Raw genomic sequence first — 19,097 nt, forward strand, 5'->3', positions numbered from 1 at the left:
AGTATTTAAAATTAAATGCCTAGTAATATTATAAAATGACAGATTCTTCGATTAGTTTGCCCTATGTATATGTATACATACATCCGTCGGTCTGTTGTTGCTTTCTTTCGTCGAATCGTCCCGAACTGAATCATTCTATCTTTATTCATTCTCATCATTTCGTCGAAATCTGTCATTTAAGATTTTAGGCACCACAAATACTAAGATTCATTTCAACCACGCCTTACATATGCTTTCAATAATATCCAAAAAACGAAAAAAGAATAAACAACGTTTCTTTAGAAAAACAAATTGAAAAACTTCAATGAAAAACATTGTAAACATTTTTCATTTAAAAAACAATATATTATAATTCATATCGTTTTGCACAAGCGCATTAGGTTAAGTCACAGTTTAAGTTATATACATACATCTCATTCTAATAAATAATAATAGCGTTATATGAACACCACATTACCTCTATATTTAATGTATGGAACAGAAGAAAAGACAACAATTGCAAAAATTAGATAACCAGGTACATGTGTTTAGGTACACAGGAGCTTAGCTATATTCGGCGCCGTAAAGTGAGCAGCCTGCGCCCCCTTGTCAATAAAAATACCAAAATTTCATTTTTAATGTTTCATTTTTTTGAATATTCACTCTAAAATAAAGTTAAGTATATTTTTAAACTTCCAATTTCATTTTTCTGGCTTTTAAACAGGCAAAATTTTCTAATAATATCATCTGTGCCTTGAAATCTATTTAATGGCTATTCAATGATACCCCACCGCCTTTCATTGTTTGCTTTTTCACAATATGGCGTCTGGTGATCGTACTATTGAATTTTCATTATTGCCATATCTTCAGTATCACTCGCCAAGTTAATAAAAATCGATTGCAGTCAGAATCCTCAAAATGGGCACACGCCACATAAGACCACACATTTTCACAATATGGCGTCTATTAGTCGCCATATTAAATTTTCATTACTGCTTTATTAGCACTCGTAATGTTAAGGATGTTCCCTCGCCAGTAATAGAAAAAAATAAATTAGTAGATAAGGATCCGAATTTTTAGTATGTTATAGTTAACGAAATATATTATTGTATAAAACAAAAATTTGGGTTCCTTACCGTTCAATTAAGAGAGTTTTTATTAATTAAAAATACACTAAATAACATAACCTGTTATGGTATTTTTAATTAATAAAAACTCTCTTAATTGAACGGTAAGGTACCCAAATTTTTGTTTTATACAATAATATATTTCGTTAACTATAACATACTAAAAATTCGGATCCTTATCTACTAATTTATTTTTTCTATTATTGCCGAGGGAACATCCTTAAGCCAAATCGATTGATGTCTGAATCATCAAAATCGGCCGACGCGTTTGGTCTCTATATATCGGGCTGAAGTTCTCCACAGAGAAATTCACCTCACAATCTGAATCATTGTCCAAACCATTTCGAAATATTATTTCCAATCATTCGGCAGAAATCCTTTCTCGGAAATCAACAAACTGGGCCGATTCGATACGCGTACGTTGCTCTTAAGGAAAAGATATCGCATGCCACATGACGCCGAATACAAATTCGCTGTTATCTAAATTATAAATATTTTCTTTGAGATCTTGTTGTAGGGACGGTTTATCGGTCAAACTTAGGTTAAGTTTTGATATCGATGACTTTTTCTATAAGATTTTCCATTTAAGAAACAATGTAAAATGTTCATATATTTCTATTTACTAATTTAATAAGATGATGTATTGTAGGTAAAGTTTAGGCTAGGAACTATAGCTTTTAAAACGTATTGTATTTTTATTTTATAAACTGACGATAATAATAAATAATTTTGAAGTTGAACTTGAAAATTCGTATACAAATTAAAGGCTAAAGTAACACAATGTTTTTATGTTTTGCTCAAAGTAAAAGAAATGTGATTTGAGTTGGAAACTTTGAGCCTCGATAAAAAGTAACTTATATAAAAACAATTCTTTTCACTTTCCCGCACGGGGATGAATTTTGAAATTTTATTTTGAGAATTCTTTACATAGCCAAGTCACCGAAAACCATTTTATTATACAATAGAAATTTGGTTTCTTTTAAAGTAATCTATTTTTCACAGGAAAAAAAAAATGATAGAGGAACAATATTGTACACACACATTCTCTACAAGATTGCACGTTGTATATGGACGTCATAATAATGATATTTAAAAACATAAAAATGACTTAATCAATTTTTTCGAATCGAAAATTAAGAAATAAAAGTTCTTATCAATAAAATTATTTTGTAAATAAACATCAATAAAACACATTTTCGATTAGATTATGATTTAATTTTGAGGTTATAAATGTTTGTTATTTAATAACATTTGATATTTTATAAACATCTGCACCTGCCAGTTAAGATAAAAACTTTAATAATATTTACACTTATAATAATCTATAATATTATTTATATAGATTTTTCGAGTGAAATATCACTGAAAAATCACTCAAAACCTCAAATTTTAGACAGAATTTTGAAAAAGTAAAGCACAAAATTGAGTCCATTGGTTGGCTGCATTCACGTTGGGTGGTCTTTTAAGTAAAAATGTTCGTGAATACTCGACTAGTTTCGTGTACGTCCATAGATTTTTTAAAACATAGTAGAAGAAGTTATACTTCATCTGTTTTGAAATATTTTCAGTTTGTGAATTGTATATTGTAGGATGAACTTCGATCAAATTTTTATTTAACGTTTCACAAATGTGAAATTTTCATCAAGTCGAATATCGTGAATGCAACCTGTTTTTTTTCTATCTTTAATTTTTCAATCATGATATTGAGTGTCTAAAAAATAAATACCATTTAAATTATTTAAGTGAGCGAAATTTTTATTAAAAACGAGTGGGTGATATTTTTATTTTTGTAAAGAGTGTTTTTTAAAAAAATTCATGAAAATGAGGACGATAGCGTTGTGTGCAAATGTAAACAAACCAATGCCGTAATGCAAAAAATTTCGAGAACTTTTTAAAGAAAAACTGTTTTTGGAAGCAATTGTGATTCCCAAGTGTATCCCTATAAAAGTATGCTTAAATGGTGATTTTCAAGCAATGTGTGATCATGCTAGACATAATAGTGATTTTTACATTCGGACATGTTTCGCGGACGCATCAGCCGCTCTCTCCGAAATAGAAAAAGTAAGTTATTTCTATTTAAAAAGTGCTCTTTTGTTATTTACTTCCTGGCGGATGAAGTTTTTTGTTTTGTTTACATAACCCCTCTTTTCATTGTTCACACTGAAAAAGATATATTTTTAAAGGGCCCTTTTCAGTGTTCTCATATTTCTGACAGATTTATTTTCAGTAGACATACGGTATATCAAATTTTTCTATGTTTAGAGAAGGATAGAAAATAATATATGAAAAACTTATTAAAACTTAATTTATTTCTTTATAAATTTTTTTTAATTTTTGGTTATTAAAAAGATAATTCTAACCCCCAAAAATTCGGTTAAAACAGCAGCTGTTTATAATGCTTAAACACGTACCAAATTATTTTGAAAACTTTTGAAAGTTTTATAAACAAGGATAGAGATAAATTTTAACGTTGTATGTAAATATAGCTTATCCACTTTTTTTTTGATAGAAATTTGATTTTTTGGAAACGCATCTTTTTTTTATATTTATCTCATTCTATTAAAGATGTTTTAATGAATGGTTAAAAAGAGATGAGTATATTAATTCCATTTTCATTTCGACTAGTGTGGTAAGTTCTTTGAGGCGCCGCACTTACCTAAGCAATTCTTGCTTAATTTCCGTTCACAATACAAGGATGTCCAAAAAAAAAAAAAAAATATTTCGGCTTTTTTTCATAACCTGTTACATTTTTTTTTTTGATTATCGTAACATCTGCTAATATTAAATAATATTAAGAAATTTCATGTGAACTCCACACAGACTTCCATATAACACTGACTTAAATGGATTATAGGAAAGACAATTTTTACTTATTTAAAGACGATTTTTTTCACAATAAAATACTTTTAAATTATTTAAAATAAAAGAACTAACATAATTTATTGTTTAAATATTCTGTATATAACAAAATCTTATGAAGACTAAAATTAAGTTAAACTTTTTATGTCGTACGAATGGCCTTTGCCTTAAATAGATAGATTCTTGTCTCTACGGTCCGTGAAGAATATTGATCTTGTTTGAAAGGTCTTCACGTCTTTTTTCTGTCCTGAAATTTGGTTGTTTCGAAATTAGTTATTTTAGTACAATTTTCTACATTTTCTTAACTATCTCAACTTTTGGGTTTCAAGCGCACTTTAAATTACCGAACCAATTACTCAATTTCTAAGATTCTAATAAATAATATTTGATTCGCTGTGCGATTTTTAAACAAAAGTATTGGATCGTGCGTCCAAAAGAAGGAATGATTAAATTTCGTTTATTTTTTTTTTGCAATCTGTTTGAAAATGGTTTGATTTAATGGCTTAAAATTTTTGTATAGGTATCCATGAAAATTTTTAAGAAAAAAATCATTGAAAATCGATATAAAATACATTGTTCCAAAAAAGAAATCTCAAAAAACATTATATTTTGAAATTTTTTGATAATTTTCACTTGGAACGAATGAAAACAAATTTTAAAGAAACTTTTTAATAAAAATCTAACATATTAGCAACGACAGAGAAAAGGAAAAAAACCAAGTATCTCCATCCATAATCCATATAAAGGATGTACGAGCAGGCTAGATTTAGGGTTGAAATTATTTTTATCTTATTTTAATCTTTGATGATGAATTTAATTATTACGTCTTGTATGTACCTAGACGATAAATAGGAATTCAATTTTTCGATATCTGCCTTGGTTTTCGAAATAACGAAAGCTGAATAATTGAAAATTTTCAATTTTTTGAAAATTACTCCAGATATGGAACAATTTTGTTCTTATTTTTCTTCTTATATCGTCAAGTTATAAGATAAATAACTATCAAAATTGAAAATATAGTTTTGAGAAATGAAAAGAATCTAAAAAGTCGTTTTTGAGAAAATGCGATTAAACTGGAATATGACAAAAAACTTATTTCGTAGCGAACAAATCAATCGAAAACCTTCTAAATTAAAAAATTGAAATCTTTTAGTCAGATTTTCAATTTTTGGGATATCATATTCACAAAAGAATTGAAAATCGTTTATTATGAGGTTCCAAAATACTTTTGATTCTCTATATTACCACCCATTTTGAAAGGTTTGTGTATAGAGGTACGAAAAATCAGAGATTTTTATACCGACATTTTAAATTACACCTGTTGGGTCGTTAATGCCATTCATTAAAAAAAAAAAAGATTTTTTACCCAAAAAATATTTATCATAATTTTTGATACACAAAAAATTAGATTATACATTTAAAATTGTAATTATGTCATGATTTTTTTTTATATTAACGGTATTATTTATAATAGCATATATCTGCAAGAGTGAAAGATGGTAATTTGAAAAAAAAATTTTGGGATACGGTTTTATATAACTATTTATGAAAGTATTTAAGGAGGCTTATGTAAAAATAAGGACATTTTTATAGTTTTGTCCTGATAAACACTTAAAAATTTGAACATATCAGTTTGTTCTTTATTTTATAAAATAGTACTTGGATGACCGAGCTTTACTCGGAATTTTTGGAAATAAAAAGACACAAATTTTATCACTAATATAAAAACCATTTAAAATGTCTCCACACAAATATCAATTTGAATGTCCCGGTAATGTACTTTATTTCGTCGTCTATAGATGTCAGAAAGAGTCATATTTTGCAGTCAATATTTCAGTTTTTTCCTGAAAACACGAAAAAAACGACGTTTTCTAAAAATGAAATCTAGCTAGATCGATTTTTCACCCCAAAAACCCCTGCATATTAATTTTTATGAGAATTGTTGGAGCCGTTGGACTCGAAAAACTTTAATTTCAAATGCACACACATGGTCGTGATACCAATTTCATGTTCAATTAAAAAGCCACTCTGATTCTTAACTGGTAAACATTTTTTTTGTAAACCGAATAGTTAAGACATTAATTGATAGCAAAAATTTTGATTTTTGCGCGTTTCTTTATTCAATTGAAACAAAAATGATTTTTATGAAAAACCAAACCACTTTTATTGGAAATTTTTTTATCGATAAAGCATATGTTAACTTAAAAAAAAAAACATCCTGTATATAAATCAGCGAGTTATTAGTAATTTTGCGAAACGTCAAAAAAGGCTTCTTGAAGTTGAGCATCATCATTTTGGATTCGATCATCTGAAACAAGTAGGCAAACGGGAATCGTTAATAAATCTTATTCACTAAATGCTGTATATCTTAGTCGATCCTCATCGGATTAGTCTGGCGACGTTCAAGGAATACTTTTGATATTTTACGATTCAAAATTTACTATAACTGCGTATGCCCCCTTAATACAGGTGCGAGTCAAATTTTTACGAAATTTTTTTTATCAATTTTAAGCAAAAGGTATTTAATGTAATTTATACTTGTAAAATATACGTTAAAAGATACTTTTGTAGACAAGAAAACGAATTTTGGTATCTTATAAACTTCTGAAAACCATGCATTCCTTTCTAAAACAGGCCCTGAAAAATTTTGAATAATTTGAGATGAGCTTTCAAGCTTTCTTTACTTAAATCCTTATTAATTTTTTTAATTAAAAAACTTAAAATTACCTTAAAACTACAATTTATCGAGGTTTTACTGTATTGCTAATATTCCTCAATTTCTAGGAAATAGTAAAGCAAATGGAAGAATATGTTAAATATGTGTTTTTTTACAATCATACAGCGAATTATCGAAAGTTTATTTTAAAATTTTCAATAAAGTTATTGCCAAATCGATTGCCAAAAATCTATAAAATTTAAGTGTATATCAGTTTTTACTGCTATTTATAATAATTTGAAATATGGTTACCCACATGACTGGCGTTATACATGAGACCTTACTACAAAAAAAATATATATAAAATTCAATATGTTACTTTGAAGTCACGCAATAATTAATTTTGGCTAATTTTATTCAAAATCAATCAATGGTTTTAGGATTCCGTATCATGAAATCTAGTTTCAGGTAATCAAATAAAAAATTGTATATAGTGCAACCTTAATATAACGAACCTCAATATAACGAATTCCTCGATTTAACAAATTTTTCGCAATCCCCTTGAATTGTCCATAAGAGTCAATATAAAATATACCTCTACATTTCGAATATTTTTTGCGAACAGTCTCTTTATAACGAATTTTCAACTATAATAAAAAATTTAAATACCTCTAAATAACGAAATTCGTCAATTCAAAACCTTTATATAACGTATAAAGTCCCACCAATATATGACAGTTAGTATGCTCCATAGTATGTAATTCATGTCGCGAGAGGTTCCGACACTTTTTTCCTCTTTATAACGAATTTTAGACCAACTTAACCTCAATATTACAAACCTCAGTTTAATGAATTACTTGATATAACGAATATTTACTGGTTCCCTTCAGATTTGTTATATCGAGGTTGCACTGTATTTTCAATTTTGATGTTGAATTATGTTATAACTTGACAAAACAAGGCGAAAAATAAGAACAAATTTTTCGATATCTGGCGTAATTTTCAAAATATTGACAATTGAAAATTTTCTTTAATTATTCAGCTTTCGATATTTCGAAATCCAAGGCAGATATTGAAAAATTTTTATTCTTATTTTTCGTCTACATTCATGAAGTTATAATAAAATTCATCATCAAAGTTGAAAATAAGATATAAATAATTTCAACCCTAAATCTAGTTTGCTCGCACATCCTCTATGTGTATGTTACAGTAAAAGTCGATTGTTAGTAAGATTTGACTCTTTCTAGGCACAGTAAACTCTCACAAAAAACATCAGTAACAGTTGATTCCAAATAAGTAAACACACTTTTCCTAGGAAGATGCCTACAATGGATTAGTAAAAGTTGATTCACTGAGAAGTACGACAGAGACATATTTTTTGATATATTGTTTGTTGAAAGTTGAAATGTTATTGACAATATAACATTTTAAGCAAAAATTACAGTTAAGCTAAAGTTTGACGTCCTACAAGTAGTAATAATTATAGTTTTTTATACCATGTATATATGTAATATACAAGGTATACTAAATTTAGTCCAAAGTTTGTAACGCTAAAAAATATTGATACTACGAAAAAAATTTTGGTATAGGTGTTCATAAAATCACTTAATTAGTCCATTTTCGGTTGTCTGTCCGTCCCCGTCCGTCTGTCAACACGTTAACTCAAAAACGAAAAATTATATCAAGCTGAAATTTTTATAGCGTGCTCAGGGCATAAAAAGTGAGGTCGAGTTCGTAATTGGGCAACATAGGTCAGTTGGGTCTTGGGTTCGTAGGACGCATTTTGTAAACCGTTATAGTTAGAGCAATAGTTTAAATATAAAAAATGTTCCTTATAAAAAAATAAACAACTTTTGTTTGAAACATTTTTTCGTAAACATCATTGTTTACCCGTGAAAGCGCAAATTAGACGCAAATTGAAAAGTATGTATTATATGAGAATATATAGCAGTTATGTATGTGTGACATGTATGTATGTGTAATGTGATAGTCATCAACACATTCTGTACATGGTATTTCAACTATTAACTCAGTCAATTGTTTTTTTTCCACTTGTTTTTATTTTTTTTTTAATTTTTTATGAACACTTATTAATAAAAGCTTTGTTATGCCTTTCTTATTTATTTTTATTGGTAAGTAGACCGCTTCCTTGAAAAAAAGTTGCCTAGTTTACCTAGCTATAGTGAACTCTGACTAGTAAATGTTAATCTTTCAACACTTTACCAAGGAAGAGTCAAATCTTACTGGAGTATCAACTTATCCTGTAACATATATAGGATGTAGGTAAAACAAGTGAAAACAAACAATTGACTGAGTTAATTGTTGAAATACCATGCATAGTCAGTGTTGATTTTTTTTATCACATAACACATACATACATGTGACACATACATAACTGATATTCAAGTATAGTGCATAATATAAAATTTCCGTCTAATTGGCCCCCACACGGGTAAACAGTGATGTTTACGAAAAAATGTTTCAAACAAAAGTTGTTTATTTTATTATAAGGAAAATTTTGTACATTTAAATTTTTGTTCTATCTCTAACGGTTTACAAGATGGGTCCTACGGACCCAAGACTCATTTTCGAACTCGACCTCACTTTTTACGTTCTGAGAACGCTGCAATTTCAGCTCCAATTTCTTTTTTCGTTTTTGAGTTATCGTGTCTACAGACGGACGGGCGGACGGACAACCGGAAATGGACTAATTAAGTGATTCTATGAACACCTATACCAAAATTTTTTTCGTAGAATCAATATTTTTAAGCGTTACAAACTTGGGACGAAACTTAATATGTATACTATATATATTTCATATATACATGGTATAAAAATGACATGATGCCATTTTAAACTGTACAAATCATATTGCAATATAAAGTAATAAATGTTATTATAGCAAAAGAAAAAAAACAATAAAAACAAAATTAAAAAAATAAACAATTTACATAAAAGCAATTGCAGAAAATATAAATAAAGTTGTAAATTTTAATTCACGTGACTGTGTTTGTATACTTACTTAAATTATTAAGTTAGGTAATCGTCATCGCATCGTCTATACTCTATACTGTTCTGTATGCTGTATATGCATGTTTATTATAACATATACCATTCGTTTTTAAAATCATTCATATACAACTTATCAAGCATTGAGCCATCTATGTATTAGGCTTATAATTACTTATACAGAATGTTCGATTTACATCTAGGCAGGGTTCGAAAATATCCGATATTTATTATAAATATCAAAATATCGGATATTTTTGATATATATCAAAATTTTGATATTTAAAAAAAACTAAAATGTTTTAAAGGTTTTATTTAACTAGGCAATTCAAATCAGACAAATAAAACCAAAACATAAAATATTCTTCTAGATCAGGCAAAATCAATTAAAAATAATAAAATTTTTATAAAAAAAATCAACTTTAAAACAAAAACAATTTTTTAAATTGTTATCAGTCAATGGTCATACCTACACTTAGGCAAAAAAAAAAACAATAAACATTACAAATAATAACTCTAGAGTATAATCAGTTTTTTAATCATCAAATCAGTCATCAGTCATTCGTAATAAACTGTTAATTAACAAATAAAAAAAAAATGTCGTTTCATAATTGTGCGTGGTTTGACTGTAAGGAAGATAAAGCTAGATCATCTTCCTATTCTGAATCTTACTTAAACTTATTCTTTAGTAACGAACTTTTTCTGGCACGACACGATTTGAGCTTAGTATTAGTAGGTTTTAAGTCTACTCCAATGCCATGAAAATTTGGGAAGTAGAAATACGGTAACAAACGCCAAAAATTACTAAATAATATTAAATTTTTTAAAATCATTTTTGTATTGATATATATCATAAAAATTCACGTGATATATATCGGATATATATCATCATATATATCCATTGATATATATCCTCGAACCCTGATTAGGCTTTTAATTACTTAAACAGAATGTTCGATTTACATCTAGGCATATAAATATCACGAGTATGACAGAGTACATGCGTTAAGCAATGCATCTAAGTAAGAGGTATTATGTTATATGAAATTGCAAAAGTGACTTGTATTGTGGCTTATCTGTTGTAGGTCATCTATTTAACTAAGAAACTCCCATTCTGCAAGCATCTTACAACTATCTCAACGCATATTGAAGCTTCAACACATGCATAAGTATATGTATAATTCCTCTCACTTAGATGCATTGCTTAACGCATGTATTCTGTCATACTCGTAATATTTATATGCCTAGATGTAAATCAAGCATTCTGTATAATAAATTGGTAGTATATAGTCGGCGTGGTACTGAAGTCGTGTGAATGCAACCCCTGTAGTCCACACGACTAACTTCCCAGAGGGGGGAAAAAAAGGTCTTGTTAGCCTTCATAGATTATTCTTCGAACATGTAGGTACTGCAGCTTATGCTGGAACGATCATCATCTTCATGGATAAATGATGTGTTTTATTCACTTTTCAGATTCTGTTTATTCAGTTTTTTTTCCGTTTTTTTATTACCATTAAAAAACGGCTCAACTAATTAAACGCGATTACTCGTCGAATAAGCCCAATCACGTGTTAATGTCATAATTGGCCCGCGAGATAATTGAGGCGAAAGAATCCGAACCAACATACGCACATTATCACACACACAGACATCACATTGAAAAGGTTTTATTCGGATATTGCGGCCTTAAAACCGCGGAAATATGTAAAACTGGTCCCATTACATTAACTTCTTCTGGGAAGTTAAACAGGTTTGAAGATTTCTTAAGATTTTGCTCAAATGATCCCCAGCTATCTTAAGAAAAAAATTCTCTAAAATTATATTAAATATTTTGATTTTTAAGGTGATTGTAAACCTACAGTATTGTAAAAAAGTTTTGGCTTATTGCACGGTACATACATATAAACCAAATGCATGCTTTGTAGTCAAGTAATGAGTTATTTTTTGCTTTACCGTACCACGCAACTAAAAAAATATATAATATATTGTATGCAAGTGATGCTTATAAATTTGATAATATAAATATCGCTCTTCAATTGTCAATACTCTAACTATAGTCGTCTCTGTTCATCAAATGATGGATTTTCAATGAACTCATAATTAAATTAAAGTTTTGTTTTTATATCATCGACAACATTATATTGTTATGGTATTATTATAAACTACAAGACTGTCTAAATATTTTAGATAGTTTTTTTATCACACTCTCTAAAATTTTTGATGTAGAAATATCTAATTGAAAACGATAACCTATATGATTCATCATTTTTCAACCAGCTTTGAACGATAAAATAGTAATAAAAAATCCGATAACCTAAGAATTATTTGTGATTTTTGGAAACTTTGTTAATCAAAAAATGTATTTATAAAGTTTTATTGAAATCTCTAGTATTATTCAATCCTTGCATATCTCCTTAAGCAACAGTTTGATATTGTATAAACATTGTTAGTTTTATACTATTTGTTAATATTTCTTTCAAGTGAAATTGAAATAATTATTGTTATAAATAACCACAATAAATTAAAAATTGTAAAATACAGTGGAACTTGGATATGTGGGACCTGGATAAGTTAGAAATCTCCATAACTGGAGTTCATGTTACCTCTGTTAGTGGGACGATGCAAACCTGTATACCTGGGATTCGTTCTTTCGATTTAATCGTAATAGTTACCTCTATAACTGAGCTCTGTAACTGAAATAACATCGTTTTGTTTGTTTGTTTAGTTACTTATTCTTATTCTACCCGCAAATTTCGCACTTAACTAATATTGAGCTTCAAGTTTTAGTTTTGTTTTACAATCATACGGATGTTTATTTGAAAAATGCAAAAACGAAGACTCAAATCGTTAAAAATCGTCAACACGATAACTCAAAAACGAAAAAAGCTGAAATTTTAACAGCGTACTCAGGATGTAAAAAGTGAGATCGAATTCGTAAATGAGCAACATAGGTCAATTGGGTCTTGGGTCCGTAGGACCCATTTTGTAAACCGTTAGAGATAGAACAAAAGTTTAAGTGTAAAAAAAGTTCATTATAAAAAAATAAACAACTTTTGTTTTAAACATTTTTTCGTAAGCATCACTGTTTACCCGTGAGAGTGCAAATTAAGCGCAAATTGTATAGTATGTATTATATGGGAATATCAGTTATGTATGTGAGACATGAATGTATGAGTAATGTGATAAGAAGCAACACTGTCTCTAAATGGTATTTCAACAATTAACTCAGTCAATTGTTTATTTCAGTTGTTTTATTTTCAGAGACAATGGGTAAATAGAATACCTCTATAAGTGAGACAAATTTGCACATCCCTTGATGTTTCATTTAACCAGGTTTCACTGTACTTACTATTTGAATACATCTGCAGTCATCAGAAGGATTAAATAAAAGATTTAGTATCCCCCACAGGTGGTTACATCAAATCGATGTCAATTGAAAAAATAGATAATTTACAAAAGCACACGTTAAATAAATTGATGGTAAAAACAATTGGTATATAATATGTTGTTATACGACATTGATTGGACGTCTCATATTATACTTTGATTATTATTAAATGTGTTTGAGAGGCACTGGTTTAGCGAGTCGTGTTGTGTGGTCGAACTCAGGCCTCAATCAACTATGTCAAGTATTCCAATACCCTCATACTTATACGTATGTGTGTGTGTAGTCAATAGTGTGTGAGTGAATACATGAGCGACCGGCCTGGCCTGGCCATGTGTACACTGCACGTACTAGCGTACACACTAAACTTTAATTGTGGATAGAGAGTCAACATATTTCATATATTCGTCAATATCCAGAAAGAAATTCATGGTGGCCACATTACTTGAAAATATGGAAAACCTGGAAATGTCAGAGAATTCAAATTTAGGGATGTATAAGCATGGTAGTGGGCGCACAAATTTAAAAATAGATATTTTCAATTTTGATGATAAATTTATATTATTACTTGACGATACAAGACGAAAAGTAAGAATAAATTTTTTCGATATCTGGCTTAATTTTCAAAATATCGAAAATTGAAAATTTTGTTTAATTATTTAGCTTTCGATATTTTGAAAACCAAAACACATATCGAAAAATTTTATTCTTATTTTTCGTCTACATTCATGAAGTTATAACAAAATTCATCATCAAAGTTGAAAATAAGATAAAAATAATTTCAACCCTTAATCTACCCTGCTCTTACATCCCTTATATGGACGGTGACACTTAGTTTTTTTCTTTTCTAATTCATTGCTAATATGTTTACTTTCTATTAAAAAGTTTTTTTTAAATTTGTTTTCATTCATTCCAAATGAAAATTATCAAAAACTTCCAAAATATGTCGTTTTTTGAGATTCCTCCATAAGAGCCAATGTATTTTATATCCACTTTTAATGACTTTTTTCTTAAAAATTTGCACGGATACTTAAGCTGAAATTTTAACCACATATTCTTTGAGTAAAAGACTACATACAAACAAATTTTGAGCCTTTAAATCAAACATTGTTGTCATGCTCATACATCCTTAAATATAAACTGAAAAGAAAAAAAAAATTACAGCAGTTTACATAGCAACTTTAACAGATGGGACCCATACAAATCTACACAGGCTAGAATTTTTCCAATAATAAGTCCCGACTATTCAATATCCCGGATTATGAAATACCTATTTAACGACTTTCCTTTCCAGCCTGTCTATGTATGTTTGGTCCTTTGAGGCCCTCTAGAGACCAAATGCATGAATGATTATTACGTTAATCGATTTGTGTATTTAATAGCTTTTCAATGATACCCCAGTTGATATAGTTCGCCAATATTAATTTTTTCTTTTTCACAAAATGGCGTCTGGTGGTCGCCATATTGAATGTTCACTACTGCTATAACTTCAGTAGCACTCGCAAGATTAGGACAAATCGATTGTCATTAAAATCGGCCCACTCGTTAAGTTTTTAGTGTGCCACATAGGAACATATATACATTTTTACAATATGGCGTTTGGTGGTCGCTATATTGAATTTTCATAGACATATATATATAGACTGATAAACACATAGACTGATAAACCCATAACCACTCTTTTCCGATATTCAATCGAGTAAAAACTCAGGGAATATTATTATTTTCGAAGGAAACTTCTAAAAGTATTTTTAAAATTTTATCTTTCTATTGGAATTATATAAAACAAGTGAAAGCAAATAATTGACTGAGTGAACTGTTGAAATACCTTGTATAGAAAGTGTTGAATGTTAGTGCTTTCATTATTTTCAATAATTTAGAAAAAAGTAAAAAACCAACACAATTATGGCGACTTTTCACCCACCATTTGTTTTGATTTTCGAAAATTTTCGAAGGTATTATTCGTTTTTTGAGAATCTTTCCTAAGACCAATAGCTGATGCTACCTGTAAATTTGGAACTTCCTATCTTTGATAGTTTTGGTGAAAATGTTTTGTCTTAATTTGCGCCCTCACGGATTAAATTATGTTTACGAAAAAATGTTTCAAACAAAAGTTTGTTGATTTTTTTATAAGGAACATTTTTTATACTTAAACTTTTGATTTGCAATGATTTGCTTGGGTCCATTTGCCTACGGACCCAAGGTCAAATTGACCTTTGTTGCTCGTTTACTAACTCGACCTCAATTTTTACGAGCAGTCTATAAAAATTTCAGCTTGATATCTCTTTTCTTGTCTGAGTTATCGTATTCACAGGCGGACGGACGGACAAACGGAAATAACTAATTTGGAAATTTTATGAACCCCTATACCAAAATTCATTATTAACATTTCTAAGCGTTACAAACTGAGACTAAAATTATTATACATTCATAAATATTAGTATTGTTTAATAAAAAATTTTTTTATTCAAATTTTCGAGGCGGTCTATTTCTGTATTTTTCGCATAATTATGAGACACCATAAACAGATAATTTTTTGGAAAAGTTAAGTAATTTCATGAAACCAATTCAATTGTCACTCTAGTATTGAAAGTTCAACAAAATCATCAAAAATTTTTTTGTTACACAATGAGTTTAGGCGTTCCCAAAAACGCAATATCTTTAAACAGTAAAATGATTCACAGTGCATCACACTTTTGAAATACAGTGTTGAATAATTTATTTGGGAGAATATATTTTTTTATTATGCTTATGAATATTAAATTATTTCCAATTTAAGATGCCTATTTATTATAAGAAAAATTACCCGTTGAAAAATCTTCTGAATTTAAAACAAAAAAAATATATTTTCATATCTTTTAGATTTACATATATTGAAATATCAATATAATTGAATGGCCGTAGCTCGGAAAGGAAGGGTTTTTGAGGGTTAAGTCCAGAAGAACTTTTGATCAGCATGATCAAAACTACTGATAATTTAAAAAAAACATTTACCGAAAAAAAATCATTACCTCATCCAGGCATATCCTTTGAAAGATTTTTGAGGGGTGAGTCCATAGGAATTTTTTATTAGCACGATTAAAACTACCTTAATTCATAGTTTTTAAAAAATTTTAACCGAAACAAAAAATCAATGTATTATGTGCGGGATCCTTTGAACTCCTAATTAGTCGGGAATTTTTGATATATAATTTTGTTATTTAAGTATTAAACTATTCTTGTATAGAAACAAATTTGTTTCCCTAAATTTAGTAATGTTGGTATTTTTTAACAAATGCATAAAAATCCAATCTCTAATGATTACAAATTTAATATTTTATATACATAATTTTTATATTTTAATCATTAACTTATTTAAGACTTCCTTTATTAATAAATGTTAATAAGTGACCAAAAATTACTTTCTCGTCTATAAGTCATTACTATTGAGAAAATATGTTTAATAATAAAATAATAATGGGGTTTAACCTCTGTTTCTCTGACATATACGCCTATAACAGAAGCCATCCACATCATTATTTGTTAATCTTTATTTATTTAACTTACATAAATATTTACAATTACATTTTGATGTGGGTGGAGTCGGTTACTTTGTTCTTGTCGAAGCGACGACAATGTGATCAATTCTACTGTCCCCATTAATTATAATTGCTCACACTGCCGCTGCCTGGATTCGAACCGGCAACCTAAGTATAAGTAAACAAACGGTCAAAGACTAACGTCCTAGACCGCTTAGCCACTTAGGCTCCTAAATATATTTAATATTTCGAAGATATCTTTAATTTTGAAAGGAAATTTTTGTTTAAAGATGTATGAGCATGACAACAATCTTGGATTTAAAGGGTCAAAATTTTTGACTTTTTCTCAAAGAATATGTGGTTAAAATTTCAGATTAGTTATCCATGCAAATTTTTAAGAAAAGAGTCATTGAAAATCAATTAAAAATAATTCTTATGGATTAAATTTCAAAAAACGTTATATTTTGAAAGTTTTTGATAGTTTTCACTTGGAACGAATGAAAAAAAAACTTTTGAATCGAGAGTAAACATATTAGCAATAACATACAAAAGAAAAAAGTCAAGTATCTCTATCCATATAAAGGTACGAGCAGGCTTGATTTAGGGTTGAAATTATTTTTATCTTATTTTCAACTTTGCTGATGAATTTTATTTAACTTTATATAACTTCATGAATGTAGACGAAAAATAAGAATACAATTTTTCGATACCTGCCTTGGTTTTCGAAATATCCAAAGTTGAAATATCCAATAATTAAAGAAAATTTTCAATTTTCAATATTCTGAAAATTACGCCAAATATCTAACAATTTTATACCATGTATATGAAATATACCAAGGTATACTAAGATTAGTCCCAAGTTTGTAACACTTAAAAATATTGATGCTATGAACAAAATTTTGGTATAAGAGGTCATAAAAGCACCTAATTAGTCCATTTCCGGTTGTCTGTCTGTCTGTCGTCTGTCCGTCTGTCATCACAATGACTCAAAAACAAAAAGAGATATCAAGCTGAAATTAATAGAGATAAAACAAAAAATTTAATGTAAAAAATGTTCCTTATAAAAAAATAAACAACTTTTGTTTGAAACATTTTTTCGGAAACATCATTGTTTACCCGTGAAAGCGCACATTACGCGCAAATCGTTTATTTGATTATATGAGAATATCAGTTGTATTTGTGTGACATGGTATGTATATGTAATGTGACAGAGTAATCAACATTTTCTAGACATGTTATTTCAATAATTAACTCAGACAATAGTTATAGCTTAATTCACTATCTCGAATATTAAATATAGAAGTCTATATAATCTAATCTTTTTTTCTGTTTCATTATGGATATGCAATCTTTATTACAATTATGTAAAATTAGTTGCATTTAATAGAAAACATTCTTTTTCACGGACAATAACATACATGCATAGTTCTGTTTTCCGATGTAAATCCATATTTTTCAAACATATATTTTGGGTTAAAAAAAACCTGTTTTATCCCAATATAAAGAAAATTTAAATATGCCCTCTTAATTTGAGAAAATATTGACTGAAACACTCGGTAACATTAATCGTTTATGTAATGTACAATTGATTTCTTAATACGTTATGAATTTTTAATAAACCACCTTTGATGATACTTTAGGATGTTGTACCAAAAATTTTTTATTATTTGTATATTTAAAAAAAAAATTTTAAAGTTAAGGTTATACGAATACTACCGGCATATTCATCAAATATGAACAAACTAAAATGCTAACCTCCACATTATTTCATTTCTAAATTATGGTATTATTAGGTTATTTTTGAATAAAATCTATAGAAGTTTTTGAGATATGATTTTAAAAGATTCGGTTTTAATCAAATGGTGCATTTAAGGATGTACGAGCGCCAGGGCAATTTTGGATAAAACACTTAATTTTTTTAAATAGGAAATTGAACCAAGTCTAAATCAATTCTGAAAGTTTTGGGGGACTATTTAAAAGAATAAATGATTTCAAAAGTAGGCATATGTGACATTGGTTTTATGGTAAATGGTAGATGGATGATATGTTTTCATATATTTCTCCAAAGCTAGTCTGGGGAAATTAACAAAAAAAAACTATTTTAATTAAAGTTAAAACCTTAATAAATTATTGAAAAAAAAACTACCTTAAATTTAACCCATGCAAAAAGTTTTAACTAAGCGAATAATTGGTTTTTTGACGTTTAAACGTCAAAAACTACTCTAATTGACGTATAAATTTTATCTTTTACGATATTTTTAAAGCATTAAAAATATTTACGTGATACAAATATTAGATTTAAGTTCAATGAATATAAATTAGTACCTAACTTGACTAGTTACGTGACGCCTGAACTACTCTAAATCAATCCTATCTCAATCCTATAATTAATGTTGCACAAGGAAAGCATAGAATCAAGGACGGCTTATGAATATAATTGTTAGAAAACTGGAACTATGATTGACCGATGATATTACTCTACTGAATGGATAATACAGAACCACTTAGCGCTATTGAATCGTACACACTTAACAGTTAATAATATTTTATTGTTAATGTTAATC

At 28.4% G+C, this 19,097-nt stretch overlaps 1 protein-coding gene across 1 annotated transcript in view; it reads left to right on the top strand.

Moving 5' to 3' along the window:
• Positions 1-2,910: 2,910 nt before the first annotated feature.
• Positions 2,911-19,097, top strand: part of LOC123302322 (protein patched) — a 42,919-nt gene continuing 26,732 nt past the window's right edge. Inside the window, exon 1 of the mRNA XM_044885201.1 lies at positions 2,911-3,167. Within this exon, the coding sequence (XP_044741136.1) occupies positions 3,081-3,167 (87 nt within the window). The 5' untranslated portion in view covers positions 2,911-3,080. The remainder of the gene's footprint in view (positions 3,168-19,097) is intronic.

Source organism: Chrysoperla carnea, chromosome X (genome assembly GCF_905475395.1).
Source record: "Chrysoperla carnea chromosome X, inChrCarn1.1, whole genome shotgun sequence".
Lineage (NCBI taxonomy): Eukaryota > Metazoa > Arthropoda > Insecta > Neuroptera > Chrysopidae > Chrysoperla > Chrysoperla carnea.